At 39.1% G+C, this 12,048-nt stretch overlaps 1 protein-coding gene and 1 long non-coding RNA gene across 4 annotated transcripts in view; one reads left to right on the top strand and one right to left on the bottom strand.

Moving 5' to 3' along the window:
- The window catches only part of St7 (suppression of tumorigenicity 7), a 252,673-nt gene that overhangs the window by 55,626 nt on the left and 184,999 nt on the right, over positions 1–12,048 (top strand). The window contains exon 1 of one of the 3 annotated variants that reach the window (XM_034519094.2): positions 5,033–5,437. The exons of the other annotated variants lie outside the window; for them this stretch is intronic. Coding sequence (XP_034374985.1) covers positions 5,416–5,437 — 22 coding nt within the window. The 5' untranslated portion in view covers positions 5,033–5,415. Of the gene's footprint in view, positions 1–5,032; positions 5,438–12,048 lie in introns of those variants that run through there. 3 annotated transcript variants of the gene reach the window in all.
- Positions 1–12,048, bottom strand: part of LOC143434567 (uncharacterized) — a 105,657-nt gene that overhangs the window by 36,398 nt on the left and 57,211 nt on the right. The window lies entirely within an intron of this gene.

The raw sequence follows: 12,048 nt of genomic DNA, 5'->3' as shown, positions 1-12,048 counted from the left end.
TGTGTATGTCTGTGATTGCAGGTGTGCGTGTCCCTACGGTCGTATGGAGGGCAGAGGATGACTATGGCGTTATTTCTCTTCTTCTTTCACCTTCACACATGATGGAAAGCAGATCAGTGGGCTCGAATAGCAAGTAGTTTACCAGTTGGACCATCTTGCCTACCTGAGTGTGCATTCAGTAATAAAACTGAACCTCCTTCCAATACTAGAAGTCTTTCATTTTAAGTTGCTTGTATATTGCCATTAATATACGCCCCTATTGTTTTCAAATAAGGTGTTATTTGCACAATTGATTTTTTTTTAAAGATGCAACTTTAACAAGTAGATATCAAGCAAGATACTAAGAAAAACCTTAATAGAAGGGAAGGAGAAACTTCAGATATGACAGTTTTAAAGTTTGTGTGTATGGTTTTAGTACTGCCATATTAATAAATGCATTCATTAGATTTACTATTAGATTATTAGGAGCTACTTCGAACATTATCTTCCATAATTATTTTACTTTACTCATTTTTAAACCTGGATACATTTAGTTCACTATCTTTGAAGAGAGAAACTCGTGTTTTCAGTTCCTGGATAGAAGATTATTTGGGCAGGAATAGAGGCTGCATTGTGCTGTCTGCAGAGTTTAGTGTGACCCTTCTCCCACTAAATCACACTGTTAGAACACCAAAAGGGATAGCTTCCAATAGAAAACCGATATCTGGTGATTTATCAATAGATTTATTGTTAGACAATATAAGGGGCCACCAGCATTCCTGTTTCTCCTGGACTTTGCCAGAGCCTTCCAGTTGGTGTCTATGTCACTCTTATGGCTTCACCTCTTGTTTTCAGATCTCTGTTGAAATGTTTTTAGGGCTCACCTGGGAATTTTGCTACAATGCTCTCCCTCTCATCCCACTTCCCCAGTTCCTTTCTATCTATCATCATAATGTACAACACCACTTCACACACGGCATGCACATTCCTCTATCAGATCCCCCAGGACTGGAGTAAGAGAGTAAGAGCTATAGAGGAAGGTGTTAGTTTGTACTGTGCCCATGGAGTAAAGCAGTGGGCTCCCAGGAAGGAGCAAGGGAAATGTCAAAAGGAAATGGAAATGCATGCATGGGCTTGTTTTTTTTTTTTTTTCAACTCACAGCAAGGTCTTTATTCTATTTGAGCTAGCTCACTCCCCCCCTCCCCCCCAATGCACCACCTTCACACAGTTTTGGTGGTGGGGGAACCTGTAATATTTATGGGCAAGACTTTATTAGTAAGCAGCATCCGGGGGTTGGAGGGGTGGGGGATGGGGGTTAAGTGTTGCAAGCATCTTATTGGAAAGCTACTGTGGCCTTTAACATAATTGGCTGGTGCTGGGAGTCATATCATAAACTTAATTTCTGCTCTCCTTTGCACTGGTGGTCATGAGGCAGGGGTGGGCTTGTAACATGGAGGTCCAGGTTTATTGGGGGAATAACCTGGAGATGCTGGTCTTGTTGGGGACTAACCTAGAAACTGGAGCTAGGCTCTGGTGGTTTTTTTTTGGGGGGGGTGGCAACTTGGAAACTAATGCTAGATACCAGCCTGTTAATTTACCTGAGTTCAAACTTAGGTCAGGTTCTCTAAAATGGAGTCTGCATGGGATTCTTTTAAAAGTGCTTCCTGACTTCCTTCACTGGCTCAGCAGGCAGTGCCACTCAAGCCTGGAAACTTGTTTCATCTCTGGAACCCAGACATAGGTGGGAGAGTGCCAGCTCCACAAAGGTCCCTGGACCCTCACTTCTGGCACTGGAGCTTGTGCTCTCCCAACCCCCGCCCGCCGACACATGCTCTCACGTGTTAAATGAATAGAATAATTAATTTAAGGAGATTTTATTGTTATATTTATCAATGTTTCCAATTTTATAACTTCTTCGTTCTTTATGTGTATCAGTTTGTGGTGCACATGTTCATTTTTGCCCGTGGGTGCCTGCATGCGCATGTGGAGGTCAGAGGTTGACATGGAAATCCTCTTCAATCACTAGCCACTGTGCTCATTGAAGTAGAGTCTCTGAATTGAATCTGCAGCTCCCTGATCCGGCTAGGCTAGTAGCTGGACAACGTGCTTTCACCACGGAGCCACCCCCTGCTACCTTATGATTATTCGGAACAATAAATTATTTAGGGTATTAGCATTTTCTCTCCTTGTTAATTTTAATTCATTTACAAATCAGATCTCTGATAGTTTTTTATTAAAAACTGAATTAAAACATTTGTTATTGCTACTATTGCATGTATTTGTGCTTTATGTTTCTGGGGGCACATGTACTGTGATTTGGAAGTCAGTGGTCAAGTATATGGAGTTGGTTCTCTCTTGATTTTTACATGCATGACTTCTAAGACTGAACTTGCTCAGACGCTCAAGCTTGTGCAGAAAATACTTTTATAGACTAGTGATCTTGCTGGCCCTCATTGATAATTGTATCCTGAAATTTATAAGTGAAAGGGCGAAGTCCTAGGCATTAATAATTAGACAAAGTGAATATAAAGATTACTTTGGTTTTGAAATCTATGTGGCCTTTTTTTTTTTTTTTTTTTTTTTGGCAGGGGGAGTAGAGTGTTTAGGAACTTCAAATCAGTTTTTTTTTTTTTTTTTTTTTTTTTTTTCCATTTGCTTCCATTACATTCTCCTTAGGGAACACATTAAAACATGTGTTTATTCTCTGAACATCCTAGAGGAGATAATTAGAGCAAATGAAACTTCTGAAGTAGGTTCTGTCAATGAGGAATCCTCACCGATGAGCAACCAAACTTTCTAAGGTGTTGTAAACACCTCAGGCCTCCAAGTCAGAGGACTCAGTGGTGTGAACTCTGTGGTTTTAGCACACCGATGCCTCTAAGGCTATCTATCAAGAAGGCTTCTTGGAAAATATTGTAACCTTTAACCTGATTCTTATAACCCTGTGCCCAGATAGAGACATGGAGCTGTGATCTGTGTGTTGAGCTCACGTATGAGCTGAAGCAGGGGGCGCCGGCCATCAGTTGGTGAGGGAGTCCTTGCAGCATCCTCACCACGGCCATTGTTGGAAAGGTTCTCATCCTCAGGGGGTCACCTTCTTTTCTCCCTTCTCTAATTTTTTTGATGGCCAAATCCATCCTTATTTCAGTGACTTCATGTACAACATCTTGTACACAATTTAAAGTAGATTGTTCCCAGGGTAAAGGTAAATAAGCAAGCAAGCAAGCAAGCAACTCATATGAGATCAACTTTAAGGTCCTCACCACTGTTAAGTGTATTCCTATTCCCTCTTGCTGCAGATACACCTCAACACCATCCAGATTCCTCTTTAGCTGTTGGGCATTTTTATACATTTACAATTTAATTCCTGCTGACGTTTTTACTACTTGTATAATTTTTTACTTTTTTTGGCGACTTATGTTTTTTGCATCTCTATCCACATTTTCAACTCATTTTTCCCTTTTATTTCATTTGAAATTTTAAAATGCTGTATAATTTTTAGCAATTATTTGTTCATTTTTTTCCCCCCAAGAGGTGTTACAGTAGACAGAACAACAGCTTCGTTTCAGGTTTGAATCTCAACATAATACTTATTACTTACGTCATCTTGGCAAATTAACTTATAAATCTAGGTGACAGCCGCATCTCCTTGTGTAGTCGGTATGAATATATAGAAGTCCCAGATAGTGCCTGACACAGAGTACGCAAAGAAACATTGCATCTGATACTCTTTTCTGCAACCCCAGCTTCGTGCACACTTACTCCTCACAGTGGCTCATAATGGCTCAGCGTTTATGTATGCTAAGACAACTTACCTTGAACAAATTGTACAGTGACTACAACAAACTATTATGCCAGCAGCTAAGATGATGAAGCAGATGTACATCTAATAGCCAGAGAACTACTAATGCTACTTTTAGGTGCAATTTCCAGTTCCACATTCTTGCCATACATCTAATGTTTAAGAGCTGTGCCCATTTTAAGACAGTTCTTTTAAATCATTGAAAAAGGTATACGTGCTGAGGATGAGTGGAGGGAGTCTTGAACTCTCGGATCTTCTCCTGAACATGATTTTAAAGTGAAGCATTATGCACACAGTCCCAGTTTTGTACATTTCAGAATTTAAGAAGGATTGGAAGAAACTTCCTTCTTTGGCCACTCTAAAGAAAGTTCACATACTTTTAATATGCGTGTTTTAAAACCAGATTTAGAAGAATCAGAATAAGCTAATGCAGAAATACTTTTATTTGCTCCCTGGGTTAAGATGCAAATCGCTATTATTTTCATTTCTTTTTGTTTGAGCAGATGAAGAAGAAATAGGTTAGTCACAAATTCCCATTTGTCCACAAGTGTACACAGGTGTGTGAGCACAGCCTTAAAATGCCCGAGTTACTCTGAAAATGACAGAAATTTTCAAAAGGGTAATATTTAAAATACGGCAGAAGGAATAAGGAGAGAAATACTTGTACACGAATCTGAGGTTTTCATATTTGACTAATGCTTGCCAATAAGTGGAAGTGTAACCTCTACTACTTGAGACTATTAGTTCACTAATGCATTCGTGTGCATGCAAATGCTCCAAATATATGTAGCATGTCTTGTCTCATCTATTTGTGATCAAATGTGATTAAATGTACAGCCTTAGATGTCAACCTGCCGTAATCTAGAGATAATAATCTGGAGGTCTTCTGTACTTGCTCTTAAATGTTGATTATTTTTCTCATTTCTGATGCCCCTTAATTCCCTTGCTAAGCTTTATTTGCTGTAATAAAACCAAGAACCCTGATCTGCCTGTCTTTGTGGTTAGTTGGTAGAAGGCCAGTATTTAAATTTCTTTGAGATCTCTTGCTGAGTGGCATCATCGGATGAAGAGCTCTTCAGGAGGGGGAATGTGCTTGTGGTTTTTGGTCTTGCGCATTTTGTGACAAAGGAATTCCCTTTTGAATCGCGCTGCTCCCTTGAAACCCTGGAGCCTCTGGTTCAAGCAGCGCAGTCAGTCTGTGCAGTGTCCCTGACGTCATCCGGCGTATGCATAAGCTCTGCTATTGTCTTACCGCTAGAGCAGGGCTGAGGACTGCAGTCTCTGTGCTGCTGCTCTCAGACCTGCCTGCCCTGTGCTAGCTACCTAGCCCTGCCTCACTGCATCCCTCAAGAGCCGCGGCAGCCTTTCGTTGCCTGCTGGATTTTGAAAAGCAGCTCTTCGATTTGGGATGGTGTAGGAGACCTGGCTTTCCATTCTTGAGAGAAAGCTGAAGCTCTCAGAGGAGAATCTGGCAGCTGGACATAGCTCGGACTGCATTGTCTGGCTTCATGACCCCTGCTGTGTAGCCGGCTCATCTCTTTGCTCTCAGGAGCACATGCACATCTTACATTTTCTTTCTTCCTTTTCCTTTCCCTTCTTTTAAATTTTTTTTAAGCAGCTTCTGGAGCCAGCCATGTTTGGTACTGAATCTTCATGTAAGTAAATGGATCCTACTTTTCTGTTCTATAGAATCTGTGTGCTGTCATGGTTTCTCTGGCTTGTGTTCATATCACTTTGTCTTAGGTTAATAATATTTGCATTTGCCTCTAATTACAGAGGAACTGGTCTTGGGTAAGGGACTTCCCTGAAGTGGATTATTCATTCTTAAAGCCAGGGATGTCAATGTGGTCAAAACCAGGCCTCCAAGAGGGAGGAGGCAAGAAGACAGAATCCAAGCAGCCTCTCAGACCCTGTTAATTGATGGGATCAGGCCTGTCACCAATACATTGTCAGAGGCTCCTAATGTTCTTAAACCCTAAAATAGATGCTAGAAGACTCTGAGATGACAGCATTTATAAGATAAGGGCTCACATTTTTTTTTTGTCTAAAGAGAGATAAAGATGTCTTTGTATATCTTCCTCCATATTTTTAACAAAAACACACGAGTAGATGCTACGTGTAGATTTAAGAAGAACAATAAATAGCGTTTTACTTGAAGACAGTGCTTTTTTTTTTTTTTTTTTTTTTTTTTTAACAATGGCTTCAATTTTGATACGTTGGCTAACATCACAGAACATCAGCATTGTATGTGTTTTAAACTTAACACAATGAAATTGCTTTGCTGCAGAGCAGGCCCTGCACAGCGGGCTGGGCTGGACAGTACTTGTAGACACACTAAATAGGTAGGTATTTAAACAACCACGATAGCCAGCCTATCTGAGAATTGTTCAAATGTTTGATATAAAGTAACATAACCTGTCAGTGAGGTTGCACAGTCCCTGCAGAACATTTTGCTATCATTGGTAAGCAAAGGTGACAGTTAAGAGTTTCTAGAGATTTGACCTACTGGCCTGGCTTTGGAGTGGGGGAGGGGTCTGGGTTAAGGTAGGACATTGAGGAAATCTATTTTTGATTAATTTGTAATGTGACCTTAACTTTCTGTTAACAGCCGTCCATGTGACTGTGGGATGGCTGCTGGTTATTGTAAAATAGCAGCATTTGAAGAGAGCTAATGATTAGCAGTTCTTTTGTTTATTGACTGGCTTTGACAAAGGCTCATTTTTATTGTTTTATTGTGGAAAGCTCCCATTTCCGATACTACCATATTTTCTAACCAAGTTCAAGACACTAATAGTGAGACTTAGTATCCATTCAACAAAAGACAATGCTGTTTCTTAATAATTTGAAAATATTTTAAAATTCATTTAATGGTACATTTGGAATTCTTGTCATTCAAGAAACAGATATCCAGTGGCAGAGATCCCTCACCTTTATTTTAGTAATGGAATTTTGTTGACTTAAGAGTCTAGGTGAGAAAGAAATATTTATAATGTGTATTAAAGGAAAGTGAGTGTGGTTACTGGCAATTGAAATCCATTGTTGGGCCTTATGCTAGTGTCTCTTCCATTGCCTGGCCTGTTTTTCCAAGACGACACAGCCTTTTTTCACCATCAAACCTTATCTTTTGATAGTCTCACCCGTGTGCTATGTGGTATATTTGCAAACTGCTCTTGGTTTCCATAGCTACCGTTTTGGAACAGAATTTAACAGCAAACAACACTGTCATGCAAGGGTTTTTTTTTTTTTTTTTTTTTTTTTTTTTTTTTTTTTTTTTTAGTATTTTTTGCTTTTACTTAGAACCTTTTTGCTTTGGCTGAGGATTAATGTTTCTCTCTTGCTGTGACTAGAAGCCCACAGGTATTCATGCTTCTAGTGGACATTCAGGACTGGAAATGGCTGCCTTCTTTTAGATGAGCTAGTGTGCACTCTGAGCTAAGTGTGTTTGCTTGGTTTGTGGCTATAGCCCTTCACCTTTATCACGTCACCCTGGGCGTTGTTCTGAAGGCTTGAAACCTCTCCTCACTGAGAACATGCAGGACGGGGTACCTGCTGAAGTCTTTCTTACTCTAGCAGGACTCTCCCAAACCGCCTTTGGCACTCTCACTGACCTCTGTTAGGAAGTGCTGAGGTAGATCCCAGAAACACTAGAAGCTTCCTACAGACATGTGAATCTTATTCTTGACTTCTGCCTGCTGTGCCTTACTTGTGTCAGATTTTTTACCTAACTATAATGTCCATTTGTAGATTATAATATACTTACACTATTTCTCCCTTTCTTTTCCTCCTCCAGTTCTTGTATGCATACCCTTTTTTGCTCTTTTTCAAATTTATGGCCTCTTTTTTCGTTAGTTGTTACACATGCATACATGTGTATGTTTGTGGATATGTCTATTCCTAAGAACCTGAATGCAGCCTGCTCCATCTGTCTAATGTCACTTGTATGTTTTCAGGGCTGACCGCTTGGTACAGGATAATCAGTTGGTGCGCTCTTCCCTGGGACCGACTTTCCTCACTTCTCAGCATTTCTTAGTTGCTTGCTGTCTAAACTGATTGATGTAGCAAGGATGCATAAGGCTTCGTATGGCTTCCAAGCATCTGCACCCATATTTGTACTAGAAGCACCCCTCCCTGGAAGGAGATACAGAACATTTCTGTTGCCTCAGGAAGAATTATGGCCTTCCCATTCATTGTTCTTGCCAATCGATAATTACCATTCTGATTTGTGACTTCCCAGACTCATGTTAATGAATCTTTTAAATTTCCTTTCTTGCTTTCTTGTTATTTACATATGAAACAAGGGGGCACATCTTAATTTTTAACTTGTTGAATATATAATTATGTTGATATCTTTGAGATCAGGTGTCTCAGTGGCCTGGGTTCTACATTATTATCTTTCTATCTCACCAAGTATTTGCTTATCTCAAATAATTCTCTTTCCTAAACAACCCCCAAATAAAAAGAAAGTTCATAGCCTTTTTTAAATGACAAAATTGATCAGAAAGAGCAAATGTCTTGAAAATTAAAGAGTTACATAACTATATAAAATAATTAATAAATTCGGTTAATGTCTGATACAGTTTATTTTGTTTAATTTTTGTCTGTTTTTGTAGTACAAGTGATTCATTTTAAGGATTTCTACATACCCGGCAAGCACTCTTCCATCCTCAGCCCTCTAACATAATTTCATCTCTGTCTCTAACAATCTCACTCTCATCTGCCTGACCAGCGGATATCCATCTGTTCCCTGTACTTGGGTAGACTGGCCAATGTCTCTTTAGGCTCTACTTTGACATGAACTGGTCTACAGCTTTAGGAGACTCACATGACAATGTAGGAAGTATATAATAAGCCTGAGGTGCTCTGTCACTCCGTGATGGCGTCATTCTGTCACCATCTAGATGTATTTAAATTTTACTCACTGAAAATTTTCACATCTAAAAATGAGACTAATGCTTTTCTTCTTTATTGGTTTTGAAGAAAAACAGTTTTAGTTTTGGGTATCAGAATAATTTAAGTGTAATAAGAAAATGCCATTAATAAAGTTTTATCAAGCAAAGCAATCATTAAATGCATATTTAGAGTACTTAACTTGATTTAATGAAGTTTATGTAGAAATATCAGTTGAATTCTGCAAAATTAAAAAAAAATTCTTGCAAACTTTTAAAGAGGAAGACAAAGTTTCAGCTTTCATGAAGTTAAAAAAAGAACTGGTAACAAGAGGAAAAAATGGTTCTTCTCTTTTTGTTAAGTGAGGAAAACTGTGGTGTTGCCATTTGTTTACACCCTCCCTTGTAAAGCTGGTTATTCTAAAAAAATCAAAAACCAAAACCAAAACCAAACGAAAACAACAACAAAAACAAACAAAACCCTACTGACCCTCCTTCCCCCCCCAAACCCCCTCAAAACCCCTCAAAACAACTTTAACTATAATGAACATCATTCAATTAGTATTGTCTGGGATCACTTCTGCTCCCACCCCTCTTGTATTTAACTTTTTCATTTCTCAAGGGTGCAAATGAAAGGGACCGTTTAAGATATGCAGCGGTGGGAATTGTGCCCTGATACATTAATTTGTCTCCCAAAGCACCTGCCTTATTAGACTAGTCCCTTACCTGCTGAGAAATAGGATATCCCCAAGGCAACACCGTCTAATTTTTCCTTCCAGATTTTGTAACAGATTTACTAAAGAGAACATTCTAACTCCTTGGAACAATAGACCCAAATAAACGAGAGAGAGAGAGAGAGAGAGAGAGAGAGAGAGAGAGAGAGAGAGAGAGAGAGAGAGAGCCACGGAGAAAAGCACCAGAGTACAGTGACTGATCATAGTGGCGGGGAATTGATGACAGATGATCCAGAGTTACCTCTGTGACTGGCCTGTATCACCTTGGATGGGGTAATGAGAAAGACCTGTTGATGATTCTCGTATATTTTGTCTGTGGTGGACACCAAAGTTCACTTGTTGCCCTTACTTTCCTTATGGATACATTCCTTATGCTGGAACTGGACAGTTTATTAGTAACAGTAATAACCATGGCGTCATGTTGCCAAAACCAAATCAATCCTCTCCCATGGTGAGCAGTTGTACGACAGATAGTCAGGTGAATCCACTTTGTATGTTAGGTCACACAGCTGCATTTGTCAAGGACACAAGAAGCCGCTCTCCTTTATGTGCAGCACAGAGACTTTTTTTGACAACTGGCTGTATGGTTGAACTTTGGTCTGTTGTTTTATTGTGACGTGTGGATAAGCTGAAATATGAATAGGGACCTTTAAAATGGACCACTTATCAATATAAACACCAGATTATGATTAGCAACTGTGTTACAACTGCTTTTCTGCTGTTAGCATGTTAGACATTTTAGGACTGTCACTCTTGCCCCTTCCTTAGTGTTTGCCATAGGTAACTGAGTCATTTAGGAACACCAGCTATTTGCCTTTCTTGCAACATTAATCTGGCTGCTAGTATTGAGCTATATTGGATTTCAGATGCTTTCATCTCAAAGCAAAACCAGAAATGCTTAGCTGGAGTTTTACTAAACTTGTAAGTCTGCACTCAGAACATGGATGTAAAGAAAACTGTTACTGCATAGCCGTAGATAAGTAGAGGAGCACAGACAGCTAAGGTATGGCGATGTGCGAAAGCAGCTGTGGATCACAGGGATTTATGTAGGCATAAACTTTGATAGGAGCTCCGGAAGTTTAGGGTCATATAATATTTTTGACTTGCTTCTCTTTGTCTACTTTCATTCTAACAGCAGGTTCTGATGTGAGACTTCCTTTGGAATCTCGTCTCTGTTGATTGTTAACATTGTAACTTTTAAATCCGAGAGGATATTTTAAACAAAGACAGGAATAAATTTCTTTGTGGATATATTCATGTTTATCTACTAGTTCAAAAGTAGAATAAAAATCTCCATTGGTTTCTTACATTTACCTCAGTGCTGGAGTCCCTATTAGCCTGCAGTTTGTTCAGCAAAAGTTACACAAGCGTCCAGTGGTTCACTGTTTTCATTACTACAATGGACCAGATTCATATCCTGTCTAAACTGTGGGAAATCCATCAGGGAAAATTACCATATATGGAACTTTCCCCATAGAATTCCCATGGAATTACACAGGATGTGAATGGTACTTATTGTTATGGAGTCTGAGGTAGAAAAGTCACTGCACATGTGTATTTTTTTAAGCATTCACAATATCTATAATATCTAGTTAATATAATCAGTTATTTTAACTCTCAATACAATATCATTTGTTATACCAGACTATGAAATGTGTGGTTACTTTTATGCTTTTACCTAGAAAATACACATTTGGTATTAATTAAAAGTCATATTTACTATGCTATAATAGTAAATTATAAGATCATCAGTATATTTTGTTTGTATTCTTGACTCATAGAGATAATTGTGAATTTAAAAATGACTGTGCAGTTTAATATGTGAGGCAGAAATGGCAGCCAGAATAGATAGGACTCAACAGCTGTTGAATCATATGGGGTTAATACAGAGGTAATGATCATGTTTTAGATAATGAGCTTTTCATGTATCTCTGTCATGTCAGAAATTTGTCAGTGAACAACTCTTACTTGTCATCTTTCCAAGCAAGACCAGGTGACCAAAAGAGCAATACCATGGGGGACATTAATTACGAAGTGCAGATTTATCCTGAAACTGATATTTCCACATCCTGATGGCTTTAGAATGTCAGATCGAAGTTGAACTGTCATTTTTAAGGGTTAAGTAGTAATCAGAAGTTTCTCTAGCCATCAATTTCTTTACAGCATGAAAATGAAATTGTATCCCTGTTGTGATTCAGACTTAAGCACATATTTAAGATCCAGGACTTTGCACACAGTTGGGGCAGCAGCAAGCCTGTTGAGGATGTATATGGACTAAGAAATCAGAGTCTTCAATGTAATTTTTACTATTTCCTCCAACCTGGCTACAAGAGATTAAGGAAAGGCATTTTGTAGTGTCTGGACTGGGGAAAACACATAGGTGGCACAGCCTAGTCTTACCTCACTCAGAAGCCTGCAATTTCTCATCTGAACTTTCCTAGGATTATTTTATATCATGTTATTATTACTATCTTATAGCCCCAAACATAGCATCTTAAAATCAGTGTGCATTGCTATTTTTCACTGTTCTTTGGGCTAAGCAAGCTGCACTTATCGCTCCCATCCTTAGATCTTTTAAGCAGTTACAGACAGATTTCAGTAGCTATTTTTAAGGCTCATGTGAGCCAGAGGTCCAGAATAGCTGTG

The sequence above is a fragment of the Arvicanthis niloticus genome, chromosome 15 (assembly GCF_011762505.2).
Source record: "Arvicanthis niloticus isolate mArvNil1 chromosome 15, mArvNil1.pat.X, whole genome shotgun sequence".
NCBI classification, from domain to species: domain Eukaryota; kingdom Metazoa; phylum Chordata; class Mammalia; order Rodentia; family Muridae; genus Arvicanthis; species Arvicanthis niloticus.
Note: the sequence above shows the minus strand (reverse complement) of the source record. Positions and strands in the feature narration are given on the sequence as shown.